General features: G+C 43.2%; 1 protein-coding gene across 5 annotated transcripts in view; it reads left to right on the forward strand.

Annotated features, from left to right (window-relative positions):
- The window catches only part of LOC138764859 (cryptochrome-1-like), a 43,123-nt gene that overhangs the window by 25,401 nt on the left and 3,343 nt on the right, over window positions 1–14,379 (forward strand). For 4 of the 5 annotated variants that reach the window (XR_011358330.1, XM_069941227.1, XM_069941226.1 and 1 more), the window contains exons 9-11: window positions 6,677–6,879; window positions 7,997–8,080; window positions 12,149–12,264. Coding sequence is in view for 4 of the 5 variants with exons in the window: in XM_069941227.1 (XP_069797328.1) it covers window positions 6,677–6,879; window positions 7,997–8,080; window positions 12,149–12,264 (403 nt within the window). In the remaining variant the exon portion in view is untranslated. Of the gene's footprint in view, window positions 1–6,676; window positions 6,880–7,996; window positions 8,081–12,148; window positions 12,265–13,771; window positions 14,376–14,379 lie in introns of those variants that run through there. The other variant, XM_069941229.1, reaches the window with a different exon arrangement.

The raw sequence follows: 14,379 nt of genomic DNA on the forward strand, positions 1-14,379 counted from the left end.
GGACCTAGGGGAGTGGAGACACAATGCTCCCCAAAGCTCCTACCACAGTCTGACTATAGACTGCTCAGACTTTAAACAGCCTGGTAAAGGAACCAATGGTTTTTTATTTAAAACCCTGCGACTGCGGGGTCTGTATACAGCAGTGACCTTGGTGTTGCAGACTCCAGGGGAGCAGTGATCTGGTGCATGATAATTGGAGAACAACTCCTCCCCCACCACTGCTGAAAAAGAGGAACACAGGAGATGATCCCAATGAGGGTGACTATGGTGGCGGACCATAGTCAACATCAGGACAACACAGGTCGCGAACTGTTGGCGCCTTGCAAGCGAGGAGCCCACGCAGGCTGCAGGCTGGAGACTGGCTCATGAGAACCAGGTATCAGGTACCTGGGTGCTGCATGCTGCCTCATCGAGTCGGAGGCTTGGATCTGAAGCTTGGGTTGCTGACGGTTTAAACTGAACTGGAGTCTTGTGTGACTGCAGAGGCTGTGGGAGTGCTGGAGGGGAATCTACAGATGCACAGTGACTGAGGGGACTCTCCATTGTTTCACTTTCTCTGACTGTAAGGGGAGCTGGGCATCTGAAGCTTGGGTTGCTGACGGTTTAAACTGAACTGGAGTCTTGTGTGACTGCAGAGGCTGTGGGAGTGCTGGAGGGGAATCTACAGATGCTCAGTGACTGAGGGGACTCTCCATTGTTTCACTTTCTCTGACTGTAAGGGGAGCTGGGCATCTGAAGCTTGGGTTCTGATGGTTTAAACTGAACTGGAGTCTTGTGTGGCTGCAGAGGCTGTGGGAGTGCTGGAGGGGAATCTACAGATGCTCAGTGACTGAGGGGACTCTCCATTGTTTCACTTTCTCTGACTGTAAGGGGAGCTGGGCATCTGAAGCTTGGGTTCTGATGGTTTAAACTGAACTGGAGTCTTGTGTGGCTGCAGAGGCTGTGGGAGTGCTGGAGGGGAATCTACAGATGCTCATTGACTGAGGGGACTCTCCATTGCTTCACTTTCTCTGACTGTAAGGGGAGCTGGGCACTGCTAATGGTGAATCTTTGTCTGCCTTACGGCAGACTAAAGGTAATTTTGTTTAATATGACATTTTTAAGTGGCAATAAATAGTATCTTATCAGTATCAGTGACTGGTAATACAACCGGCTGCACTCTGACTAGCCTACTGCAGGGGGAAGCCACTTCCTGCAGTTAGGCCACCTGGGAGGCTGGCTCTGCCTGGCTGGCTGTCAATCACCGACCTGCATATAGACTCCAGCTGGCCCCTCCCGGATCAGTCAGACACGTGGAGCTAGCAGAGGACAATCGGCCACACATAGAGCCATCAAGATATGACAACTGCTGCGTACAGAGTTTAAGCCGACTAAAGTCTGTAGTACAGTCTTTTCTCGTGTTTTGTGTTTGCTTGTTGCATCACAGTGACCCAGGTTCAAATCCAACACTGTTTATAAAGAGTTTGTACATTCTCCCTGTGTCTGTTTGGGTTTCCTTTGGGTACTTCAGCGTCATCCCACCCTTCAGAAATATATGGGGATTGTAGATTAATTGGTGTTTTAGGGATCACGGGCTCGTGGGAATGAAGGGCCTGTTATTGTGCTGTATGGCTAAATTTTAAAAATCAAAAAAAATTATTGCTCAATGGTAAATAATTTTTTAAATATTTTACTTTTAATTATTCCTTTTTGATCTGTCATTTTAAATTCCAGAAAACTTGCTGTACAATTTCAAGGCAATTTTAACAGCTGGGGATATATTTTCTTCGAATGGCCAGAACAAACTTTCTCCGTTGTCCTAATGTTACCTAGGGCGATACATCACAGGAACAGCCCCTTTAGCCCATGGATCTTCACCAAACATGATGCCTAAACTAAACTGAAATGCTGCTACATGGCATATGATGGATATTCCTTTATTCCCTCCACTTTCTTGTTCAGACCAGACATGTTTCACGCGATTCCACCGTCTTGCCCTCTTCTATGGCCTCGTCTTGAAGTTTTCTAGTGAGGTGAAAGGTGGGCCTGCATTCATCTCTGCTCACTTTTTGACGTTTCATCATCCATTTCTACATGGTGAGAATTTCCATTCTGGATCACTTTTCTTGACTGGTATGAAGTTGGTGATGGTGGAGGTCCAGGCAATTTATAGGTGTATGTATGCTGAATATCAAAATGTAGTTGGACAAAAAAAGTCAAGGTGCTGAACGTGGAGCAGGCTTAAGTGGCGGATTTACCGCTATTCTCAACTTGCACTCTGCGTTGATCAAGAATTTCCTTCCCCGAATGGTCGAGTAAAGGCACTGGAGGCTGTGTTAATAGGGTCAAACTTGATCTGTGCTGGAATTCAAAAACACAAAATGCAAGAAGCACAGCTAATGTTTCCTCTTGGGAGGGGAAAGCAGTTGGTTTTGATTTGCATGGAGAGTGGAGAAGGCCTACCTAATGCTGGGCTTCATTAGTCGGAGGATTGAGTTCAGGAGTCGCAAAGTGATGTTGCAGCTGTATCAATCTCTGGTGAGACCACACTTAGAATATTGTGTTCCGTTCTGGTAACCTCCTTGCAGGAAGGATGTGGAGAGGATGCAGAGGAGATTTACCAGGACTCTACCTGTATTGGAAAATGTGTCGTAAGAGACAATGTTAGCAGAGGTCGAGCTTTCTTCTTTGGAGTAAAGGAGGAGAGGCAACTTAATAGATTGAGAGGCATAGGTAAATCTTGTTGAGATTATGATCCCAACTTGTAAAGCACCATCATCCTTTAGACCACAGGTAACCAGACATGCTTAATGTAAGAGCCACATACAATAAACCTCTGATGTTTGAACACTGCGAGACATGGAAAAAATATTACGTAGATGGTTTTATTCTTCCATGCACATTTTTTACAAAGATTTTATGTAAATATTAAGAAATACATGTAATAATATGTATTCATGTATGTAATCTTTAAACTGCTAATTTATATTAGCTTCAATCAATCAACAAAAAGGATACCTATGCATACTAAATATTTTCAAAATCCTGACTGAGTCTCCATCTTGGCTGTGAGTTGTTGAAAATCTGGCTGAGACGTTGTCAAGGCTGTATGAATTAGCTCTGTCAGGTGTTGATTTGGCATGATTGCATGATACTTCGACTTTACAAATTTCATTAGAGTTCAACGATTCCCAGCTGAAAATTGAAATGAGTCGCATACCAGTTTTCTTTGTTTCAGGCTGTTTTATTTCTGGAACTTGCTTCCAGAACTCAATGTAGATTGGAATTTAGACCCAGGACCTCCTGTAATTGTATTAGATCCATTTCCATAGCAGGTGAATCTGTAACCAAAGGGCCAAGAATTGGACAACTGTCATTGATCACATCAACCATGAATAGGTTTACAAGAAGGGCTAGAAAATTATCAACCAGTCCTTGTAATTTATCTTTGTATTCTTCCATTTTGTGGTCTTTTATTTCAAAATCATAGATTTTGGAGATTGCAAAAGTGACTGAAGTTTCTTGACATTGTCCCTTTGGGGGGAAAACTTGTTTTACTCTGAAAGCTGAAAATTGAGTAAGATCAGAAACAGTCCCATCCTTCCCTTGGAGTGCCAAGCATTATATCAGTTGGGAACATTAGATCTTGCATCCTTTCCTCATTTTCCAGTTGAGTGTTGAATATTTTCTTCGAGAAAAATAATAATAATAGGGCTCTAGCAGATCCACAAATTTACGCAAGACGTTGCTGGTTGACAGCCACTTCACACTTCACAGAAAGATGCATCACTGGTTTTATATTCAAGCTCCAGTTCTTCAAATCACTTTTTGAATGGTCAGTGGGTCTTCCCATTTAAGTGTATGAAATTGACAATTTCAAGTGTAGGTTTCATGACATCTTCATACTTGAATTATCTGGTGTCTTCAGTGTGCATAAGGGGCTGCTTGTAATACCTTCCACATCTGCTGATGAGACTAGCATGGTATGACTTCACTAAAGGGAAAGAGTTGGTCAGCCTTGTTTATTTTTGCCAAGCAGCATGCAGTCCAAATGCCCATCCTGGATAGAATGCCAGTGAAAGGTATTCCAGCGGAGTACTGAGGAAACAAAGCTTTACAGGTCTCCTTGTCCGTTGGGATGAAGCGTGAAGACCCAGTGTCTTCTGCTCTGGGTTTAAATTGGTTTTGAATGTGGATTTGACCTATACTCCTTTTGATGGAAAGTGAACTGCAGGAGTCTTGGCTCCACTCAGATGATCAGCAAAACCGGTTAACTGCTCAGTCCAACTAACTGATTAGCATAGCAGTTACTTGAATAGTGCAGCACTGTGTAAAGTCTGTAGACACTGTGGTTGAAGTGAAAACACAATGCTGGAGAACTCAGCAGGTCAAACAGTGTCCTTTATATAGCAAAGGTAAAAATGCATAATCAACGTTTCGAGCTTGAGCCCTTTATCATACCTTGACTTGCTGAGTTTCTCCAGCATTGTGTTTTTTTTTAAATTTTGGCGCAACACTATTACAGCCCCAGTGACCAGGGTTCAAATTTGGTGCCGTCAGCAAGGAGTTGGTACACTTTCTCTGTGATTTCCGGGGGTTTTCACCAGGTGTTCTGGTTTCCTGCAACCCTCCAAAAATGTACGTGGTTGATGGGTTAATTGGATGGCATGGGTTTCAATGGAATCTGCTTCTACTATGTTGTATTAAAGTTGAGATTGATAGAGAATCAAGATTTCTTTTCTTGTCATGTACCCGTACAATTGGGAAGATTTCTGCGCCCTAAACTCCTCCAGAGACTCTTGCCCTCTGCAACCTCAAGTCCTAATACCTGGTTTCCTTAAGCTAATCTCCTCATCCTACAGCCTGCACTGGTCCTTCGGCTGCTGATCCCCGCACTGGTCCATTGCTGTAGTCAGCTTCCCTGGTGGTCATCTCCGAAACTTCTCAGCAGGGGGCATTCGACCACTGTGATCCAGTGATACCTGGAGTCCACAACCCCCCCGAGTCTGCTGTAATTTTGGGCATTCCCCCCCCCCCCCCACCAAGATGTTTTAATAAAAACACTACTCTCTTTCACAGGCTCTTCAAAACCTGTATGAGGCCATTCCCCCCCCGCCCCCAGGGCAATCAGACCCCACCCCACAGAAGAGTGCTGTCCCCACCACATTTATCCAGATCCATGCCAGCACAGCCATTACATTAGCTGCAAAAACACTGTCATTTACTTTTAGTGCAGCCCCAGCGACCAGGGTTCGAATCTGGTGCCGTCAGCAAGGAGTTGGTACACTTTCTCTGTGATCTCTGGGGGTTTTCACCAGGTGCTCTGATTTCTTCCAACCCTCCAAAAGTGTACGTGATTAATTGGGTGAACTAATATGCAGGGGTGATTAATCATTTCACACCCAACACCAGAAACACTGGAGGAAACAAACATGTATAAATGAGTTTTCTGGAGTTTGTGACTTTTGGATTTTTTTCCTTGTGTGTGTTAAACCATTTAGTCACCTGATGTCCCTCTGTGTGGTTTCATGAAGTGGCACACTATTAGTCATGTTATCTTTCAGATGTGTTAAATAATATCCCTTCAGTGGACATGAGCACATGGCAGTATTACAAGAAGACCTTGGCAGTCTGCAAGTTCTGGCCAAAGATTCTCTTTCAACCAAAATCACAAGTAGGTTATCTGGTAATTAATAAACTCTGCATTTGAGATTTTTCTCTGAGCAGTTTGGTTGCCACATTTCCTGCAACTATGATTACATTCAATTAGTCAGTTGTTTGGAAAGTCCTGAAACTGAGAGGTTCTATATGAATTCCCCCAAGAAATATACAATTGAAGCTTGTGCGCAGCCCCTAGAACTTGTGCCTTGGCTCATTCAGAATTTATTGTCATGTACGTGTCACAAAATTTATCGTTTTGCGGCAGCATTACAGTGCAAATATTGATATAAAATTGCTTTTAAAAATAATTAAATGAGTACATAAATGAGAGAAAGTGAGGTAGGGTCTGTAGTTCATTGTCCAATCAGAAATCTGATGGCAGGTAAGAAGCTGTCCTTGGGCTGCTGGGTGTTCAGCTTCAGGCTCCTGTCCCTCCTTCCCAATGGTAACAGTGTGAAGAGGGCATAGCCTGTGTGGTGAGTTTCCTTGGTGGAGCAGAGACTGATGCCTGTGATGGCACTGGCTAAGTTCACAACTCTAGTTTGTTTTTCTTGACCTGAGCATTGGCGGCCCCATACCAGACAGTGATACAACCAGTCTGAATGGTCTCCACAGTGCACCTGTGGAAATTTGCAAGTCCTTGGTGACCTACCAAATCTCTTCAAATTCCTCACGAAGTATAGCAACTGGTGAGCCGCCTTTATGATTGCATCGACGTGGAGGCCCCAGGACAGATCCTCAGATGTTGACATCCAGGTACTTGGTTCTTCACCCTTCGGTAAACTTTGAATTGTGGTCACACAAGGCTTTTAACATCTTGATATTGTGAAATTGAATCTGCACAAAACCTTTGACCTTTCAAAAATCTTTATTGGCATCTTGGGTTAAATGGCCATAGACGAGGGCTGCTTTCAAATAGTTGTAATGCTGCTTCTGTTAATGGATGTGAGATGGGGGACTCCATTCCAACAAATGGGAGCAATGATGCTGGAATGATCTTGATGTTAATATTTCTGTTTAACTTTTGTGTTTGCAGACGTTACTTGCCAATTCTTAAATATTTTCCTACAAAGTATATCTATGATCCATGGAATGCTCCAAACTCTGTGCAAATTGCTGCCAAGTGCATAATTGGGGAGCATTATCCAAAGCCCATGGTGATACATGCAGAGGCAAGTCGGCTTAACATTGAGAGAATGAAGCAGATTTATCAGCAACTTTCACGATATAGGGGACTTGGTGAGAAATCTATCATCTCCATTCAACAATTAATCAAGTATGCATTTCAAACAGTAGCTTTTAAGTGTCATTTGATGCAGTTCACATTTGTTTTCCGAATTATAAAACACTGTACCAGGCCCGTCGACCCATCTAGTATGTGCCAAACTTTTTTTCTGGCTCTCCATACCCCTCCCATCCATGTACCTATCCGTATCTTTCTTAAATGTTAAAATCAAGCTGGTAGGTCGGTCCACACTCTCGCCACCCTCTGAGCAAAAAAGTTCCCAGTAATGTTCCTTTTAAACCATGTCATCTTCTTCTTGTCTCACCCAAATTTGGTGGAAAAAGGCCTGCTTACATTTACCCTATCTGTACCTTGATTAAGATTTCCCCTCATTCTCCGATGTTGTAGGGTATAAAGTCCTAATCTATACAATCTTTCCTTTTGGCTCCAATGCTCAAGTCCTAACAATACCTTTGTAAATTTTCTCTGCATTTGTTCAATCTGCAGATTGGTGACCAAAACTGCACACAGTATAATATTTGTATACCATCTTCTGCATAAATGATTTTCTCTTAATTCATTGAACTCCACCTGCAAACAATGAATTCTCTGGCTCATTCTAATATCATGCAAGGCTGGCTCCAAGCATAGTTTAATAAATGTGTACAATTCTAGTCCATACCCCATGTTTTTTTAAAAACACGTTGATAACATCAAAAGGCCTTCCTTAGACTTTGAGTATGTACTGAGACTCCAGTAAATGGGTTGATCAGGGCTCCCTGCATTTACTGTGTTGTCTCATGTTTCCACAAAACAATATTTTGGAGCACTGTCTCTACAACTGGAATACAGTCTATTATAATAATGGTTAAAACCGTGGTTCACAAAACAAGGGCTCAAATCTCAAACAATAAAGACAGGATTATTGCTCTATTGTGATCCACAATATCCTAAATCAAAACTAATTTGCAGTTTAACGTTGAACTTGAATAATTTGGTAAGCTGTTTCCAAAGGCAGTCTGGACAAGGTAAACAAATTTTGAAGTCATGGTATTTTTGTATGTTAGTTGCATTGAATACTTTCTATAACTAAGACACTACATAAATATGAGCATTTTAAAATTGTAATAGATCTGCTTGCATCGATGCCTTCAAACCAAAGTGGAAATGGAGGAATAATGTACTTCTTGGAAGATCAACTACATGAGAACACTGGTGAGTCTAGAGTTTCCTGCTTTCCTTAGAATGAAAAGAAAAATTGCTATGAGGAACAGATGACTTTTAAAATAAAAATCACACATTATTTTAAGAAAAACACTGGACGAACTCTGCAGATAGGGCCACATCTATGGAGGCAAAAGGTAGAAGTCGGTGTTTCATTGAGACCCAACATCAGGACTGGGTGGAAAGATGGTCAGGGTATAGCAGTAAGAGAGGGGTGGTGGGATGGTGGTTAGAGGAGGAAGATGAAATCAGATGGGATGATGAGCAGAGGGGATGAGAAAGGTTTACAAAGGAGGGGAAAACCAGATGGACTATGAGTGTGTATGTGGGATATTTGAAGTGAGAAACATCTGGCACTGTTTATATGTTCTTTCTGTGTCTTCACGGGTTTCCTCTGGGAGGCTCTGATTTCTTCGCACTTTCAAAAACATACAGGGGTTGCACAATCAGTGTATTTGGAGAACACGGGCTACTAAGCTTTGTCTAAATTTTTTAAAATCTCAATGTTCACACTGGGTTGTAAGCTACCCAGGTGCAATATGAAAAACTTCACTGATTTAAAAAGTAGAGCTAGAAAAGACTTTGATAAGGGAATATGAGCACTGAACCTGAATGGAAAGTTCAGTGAAAGAAAATATTAAATCATTCAATATGGATCCAAGATTGGATTGGAACGGTTTTTTTTTGATTACTTTATTTAAGTTTTAAAATACAGAATAGAGGACTTGATTAATATAATAACTGCTGAGATTTGGCACCTCCATACCAGAAGTAATGCAACCAGCCAGAATGTTCTCCATGGTGCACCTGTAGAGGTTTACATGAGTCTTTGGTGACATACTGAATCTCCTCCAACACCTCACAAAGTACAGCCACTGGTGAGCTGCCTTTGTGATTGCATCAACGTGCTCCAGGATAGATCCTCAGAGATGTTCAAACCCATGAATTTGAAGTACTTGATCCTCTCCACTATTGAGCCCTTGATGAGGACTGGGTCGTGTTCCCCGACTTCCTCCTGAAGTCCACAATCATCTCCTTGGTGTTGCAGATGTTGAGCACAAGGTTGTTGTTATACCATTCAATGGTGGTGTGTGTAGAAATAAGACCAGATTTTTTCGGGAGGGGGGTGAAGAGGAGGTGGTAGAGTGGGAGAGAGGGGAGGATGAAGTGGAAAAATTGATTGGGGGAGGGGGTAAAATTGGTCTGCATAGCGGAGGGAAGCTGTGAAGTCTTGCTACTGATTGGAATTCACTGCTTTCTTGTAAGCATTCAGCAAATGTGCCTGTGCTTGGACATGCAGCATGATAACAGGCCATTTGGCACACAAGCCTGTGCTACCCTCAACCTCAGTACACTTTGAAGGGCAGGAGGAGACCCACACAGAGAGAACATATAAACTCCTTACAGACAACGTTGGATGAGACCCCAGTCGTTGGCACAATAAACAGTGCTACACTAACTGTACTCAGTACTGTCTATGCCCAAGTGTCAAGACCCCATTGTCACAGAGACAAGAACAAGATTCACTTTCTAAAAATGGTGAAGCATTTAATTCTGCTAGAAGGAACACTTTAAACATTTCCTCAAATGTGGCTGTGTCCTTGGCATAACCACATAGAAGTTTGGTGAAAATGGTGGAAGGTGTACGGCACCTCTGAAACTCCTCACCTGTGGCAAAATCTGTGGGTCCCATGTTGGCATTGTTCATTACTTCAGAAACCACAACGGTGGAGTGGAAGCAAGTAGTCCTCGATCCCCCAGAAACTGTCAGTCGAAATTTTGGGTGAATTGATTTGCGGAGATTCTGCGATGTCTTTGTAGCTTGAAGGAAAGGAAAACTTACATTCGTAAGGCACATTTCAGAAGTCAAAGTGCTTTCTTCTTCTTTGGCTTGGCTTCGCGGACGAAGATTTATGGAGGGGTAATGTCCACGTCAGCTGCATGCTCGTTTGTGGCTGACAATCCGATGCGGGACAGGCAGACACGGTTGCAAGGAAAAATTGGTTGGTTGGGGTTGGGTGTTGGGTTTTTCCTCCTTTGTCTTTTGTCAGTGAGGTGGGCTCTGCAGTCTTCTTCAAAGGAGGTTGATGCCCGCCGAACTGTGAGGCGCCAAGATGCATGGTTTGAGGCGATATCAACCCACTGGCGATGGTCAATGTGGCAGGCACCAAGAGCTTTCTTTAGGCAGTCCTTGTACCTCTTCTTTGGTGCACCCCTGTCTCGGTCGCCAGTGGAGAGCTCGCCATATAACACGATCATAGCTTGTGAATTGCCTGTTTTTGGTGCAGATACCATTGTCTTATGCGAAATGTCACCAATTGTGCATGGCAAGTTCATTATTGCTTTTCATAGATGATGTCAAGATAGAGGTTTTAGAAATGATGGTTGAAGAGTAAATAAACTAGATGAGAAGAAGCAGCATCCTGTGATTTGTACTGGCTCACTACCCCACCCCTGACCCAGAGTCCCTCCCGTCCAATGTGCACTTTGAAAGGTGACTCGGCCTCAGCCATGCACTGGAGTGTGAGCTAAACAAGAAATCTAAAGATGCTGGGATCCAATGCAGTATTGTACCCAAAAGTGCTGGAGAAACCAGGTCACTCAGCAAGCAATGAAAGGAATAGGCAGTCACCTGAAGAAGGCCTCAGGTCTGAAACATCAGCTGCCTTTTGCCTTCTATAACTGCTGCGTGACTTGCTGAGTTTCTCCAGCACTTTTGTGAATTGCATTGAAGTGAGAGCCTATTTGTGCACAAGACCATGAAGTGGGACTTGAACATGGAGCTTCTCAAATAGTGTCCTTTCTTTGGCTTGGCTTCGCGGACGAAGATTTATGGAGGGGGTAAAAAGTCCACGTCAGCTGCAGGCTCGTTTGTGGCTGACAAGTCCGATGCGGGACAGGCAGACACGGTTGCAGCGGTTGCAGGGGAAAATTGGTTGGTTGGGGTTGGGTGTTGGGTTTTTCCTCCTTTGCCTTTTGTCAGTGAGGTGGGCTCTGCGGTCTTCTTCAAAGGAGGTTGCTGCCCGCCAAACTGTGAGGCGCCAAGATGCACGGTTTGAGGCGTTATCAGCCCACTGGCGGTGGTCAATGTGGCAGGCACCAAGAGATTTCTTTAGGCAGTCCTTGTACCTTTTCTTTGGTGCACCTCTGTCACGGTGGCCAGTGGAGAGCTCGCCATATAACACGATCTTGGGAAGGTGATGGTCCTCCATTCTGGAGATGTGACCCATCCAGCGCAGCTGGATCTTCAGCAGCGTGGACTCGATGCTGTCGACCTCTGCCATCTCGAGTACTTCGACGTTAGGGATGAAAGCGCTCCAATGGATGTTGAGGATGGAGCGGAGACAACGCTGGTGGAAGCGTTCTAGGAGCCGTAGGTGGTAAATAACCAGTGTTTCAACCTTGAGCCCTTCATCAAAGTGTGGAAAAATGTCAGCAAGCATCCATACCTTTTTTCCATATCTTGAAGGGCTGAAGTGTCTGTTATGTATCTTTACCTTTGCTATGTAAAGGACACTGTTTGATCTGCTGAGTTTCTCCAGCTTTGTGTTTTTACTTCATCCATGGTGTCTGCAGACTTTTGTTTTACCTTTGAACATAGAGCCTTCTGACTGTCAAGCGTGCAGCCAATTGAGCCATGGTGGGCACTTCACTGAAAATGCTGTGGTTATCTGCTTTCTTGAATATAAACAGAACTGTGATACGGAGAGCGTGAACGTTCTCCCTGCCTACCCAGTATGTCTGGGGAAGTACATCTGTCAATCATATTCAATAATGCAAATATAACATTGCTGTTAACTGGAGCTCATGTGCATAAATCGACAGCTGTTTCTGACATTTGCAACAATGACTACACTTTATTGATGATTGCAGGGCTCCAAGCCTTGCTTATCCACTGACAGCGTGACATCTTTGACATTGGTTTCTAATCTGAACCGGGCCGGATTTAAGGCTGGGAAGTACAATGGCTAAGTGTAAAGTTCTTTCTACAGCTGTCCAGAGTTAAAATTGGAGATCATTTTAATGTTTGCTTTTTGTCTTTATTTTTCTATAAACCAGACCGGGTTCAAAGTTGTGCAGGTGGAGTAATGACTGTCAAACGTGGATTGGAATACGATGATGATGGTGACGTAGTCGATTCTTCAGCACAAAAGTTCCGTCGTCAGAGCAATGATGTAAGTATTACATTTGGTAGATTAGTTTTCCTGTACTGTTCAATATTTAATCTACTGATGGCATGAACCACCCCGTGTCTCTCTCCCTTCTGATCTCTTCACACCCCCATTTTAATTCCTCTTGTAGAACCATATGGTTATACAACACGCCTTCAGCTCGTATATCCATGCTGACCACCAAGTGTCACTTTATACCAATCCTATCTTCCAGCTAATGGCCTACAGTGTTCTTTACAACTCTGTCACATGACCTCCTCTGTGTTCAGCAGGGGGAATAGATTCCTTGTTGTTGAAGTGTGGTGTGGGTTTCATGCTAGAAGTTTACCTGTGGGAGAATCAATAAATAAATTACACCCCCTTCCCCCTTTCCAGAATATTGGTTTCTCCTGAATATTTTTGTTTCTGCTGTGTTCCTGCAGAGCATGGCAACATTTGCTTGCAGCTCCTAATAGATCTTGCATTCACAAATGTTCTATCCATTTCTATCTCGACAAACACTATCAGATCTTATCTGCTGATCAATATTGAGGATGACTTCCCTGGACAGCCCCAAAGCAAGTTTTGCATGATCTCTCATTCCACGTGACAGTATTCAGTTGAATCATCTTCCCATTATCAGCTTATCCAAGCAGAATGGTGAATTTGAGGGAAAAATTATAACTCCATTGAATGGTAAATTGGTCTTATGAGATTGGAACACAATTGGTCTTGGTCGGCACGGTTAGAGTAGCAGTTAGTGGAATGCTACTACGGCGCCAGTGACCAAGATTCAAATCTAGCACTGTAGTGGCATTGTACTTTCTCCCCATGACTGGGTGGGTTTTCTCTGGGTGCTCAGGGTTTCCTCCCACCCTCAAACATTTGGGGTCGGTAGGTTAATTGTCCTTCTACCATGTTATGTCATTAGAGTGACTGTGGAACATAATCCATAGCTCTTTTATTATTTCTGCACAAGGTGATAGGATAGTTAAGAAAGCCTATGGGATGCTGGCCTTCATTAGTCAGGGGATTGAGTTCAAGAGATGTGAGGTGATGTTGCAACTCTAAAATTCTGGTTAGACCACATGAGAGAAGGATGAGAAGTGACCTAATAGAGAGCTACAAGATTGAGAGAAATCAGGTGGATATCCAGCACCTCTTTTTGGGCAACACACGTACCAGATGTCATCTGTATAAGGTGAGAGGAGGAACATTTAGGGGAGAGAGTAGTGGGTGCCTGGAATGCATTACCAGATGTGGTGGTGGAGGTTGGTGCCATAGGGACATTGTAGGCAGGCACATGGATGCAAGAAAAATATTGATGTTTGAGATAGGGAAGAATTAGATAGAGTTGGTTTATGTAGGTTGGTACAAGATTATGGGCTGAATGGCCTGTACTATGCTTTAATGCTCTATGTTGACATCTGCTGCTGTTTATATTCATTTGCACTCATTCTCAATTAGAATTACTAATGTTGCCAGTGATATTTGAAGCCCTCAATTTCAATGGCTGATTGTCTCTCCCCAGTGAGATCAGTACAACACCTTTTGCTGAACTGGATACCTGACCTAGAAAGTCAAGTCTTGTGACAGAAGGAACCATTGGAACGGATTTGCAGTTAGTGGAGTGAATCACTGCTGACTGCAGAAATAAAGGAGATGAAAATTTATTATGTAACTAACCAAAAATTGTCCAGGGTAATTTATACTGCAGGAGCTGGGCATGTTGCATTATGATACAACAATAATCACAGTTGCATTTGAGTCCACAAATAATTGATTCCTGTTTCTCAGAAGTGTTTGGAATCGTGACTAGAAATTTAATTTTGTTAGCAAAGGCACATGTGAATGTGAGACCCACACTCATGGGAAGGAGAATTGAAGGAAGAAAAGGTGCAGGGTGGGATTGGAGAACAAGGAAAATTGATATTTTATGAGTTGGAGTGTTAAAGGGCTGAGTAATACACCAATATTACTCTTAATCCCTGATCATTGATACACACTCACTTCCACATCTCTTTAACATGTACTTTGGGGAAATCGATCATTACCTTACAATAAAGAGTTCGGGTGCACCTTGTATTTTCAAACTAAGATGGCATCCTTGCCTCCATCTAGTTTTCCTGTTCTCTCTAC

This window comes from Narcine bancroftii, chromosome 5, assembly GCF_036971445.1.
Source record: "Narcine bancroftii isolate sNarBan1 chromosome 5, sNarBan1.hap1, whole genome shotgun sequence".
In the NCBI taxonomy this organism is placed as follows: domain Eukaryota; kingdom Metazoa; phylum Chordata; class Chondrichthyes; order Torpediniformes; family Narcinidae; genus Narcine; species Narcine bancroftii.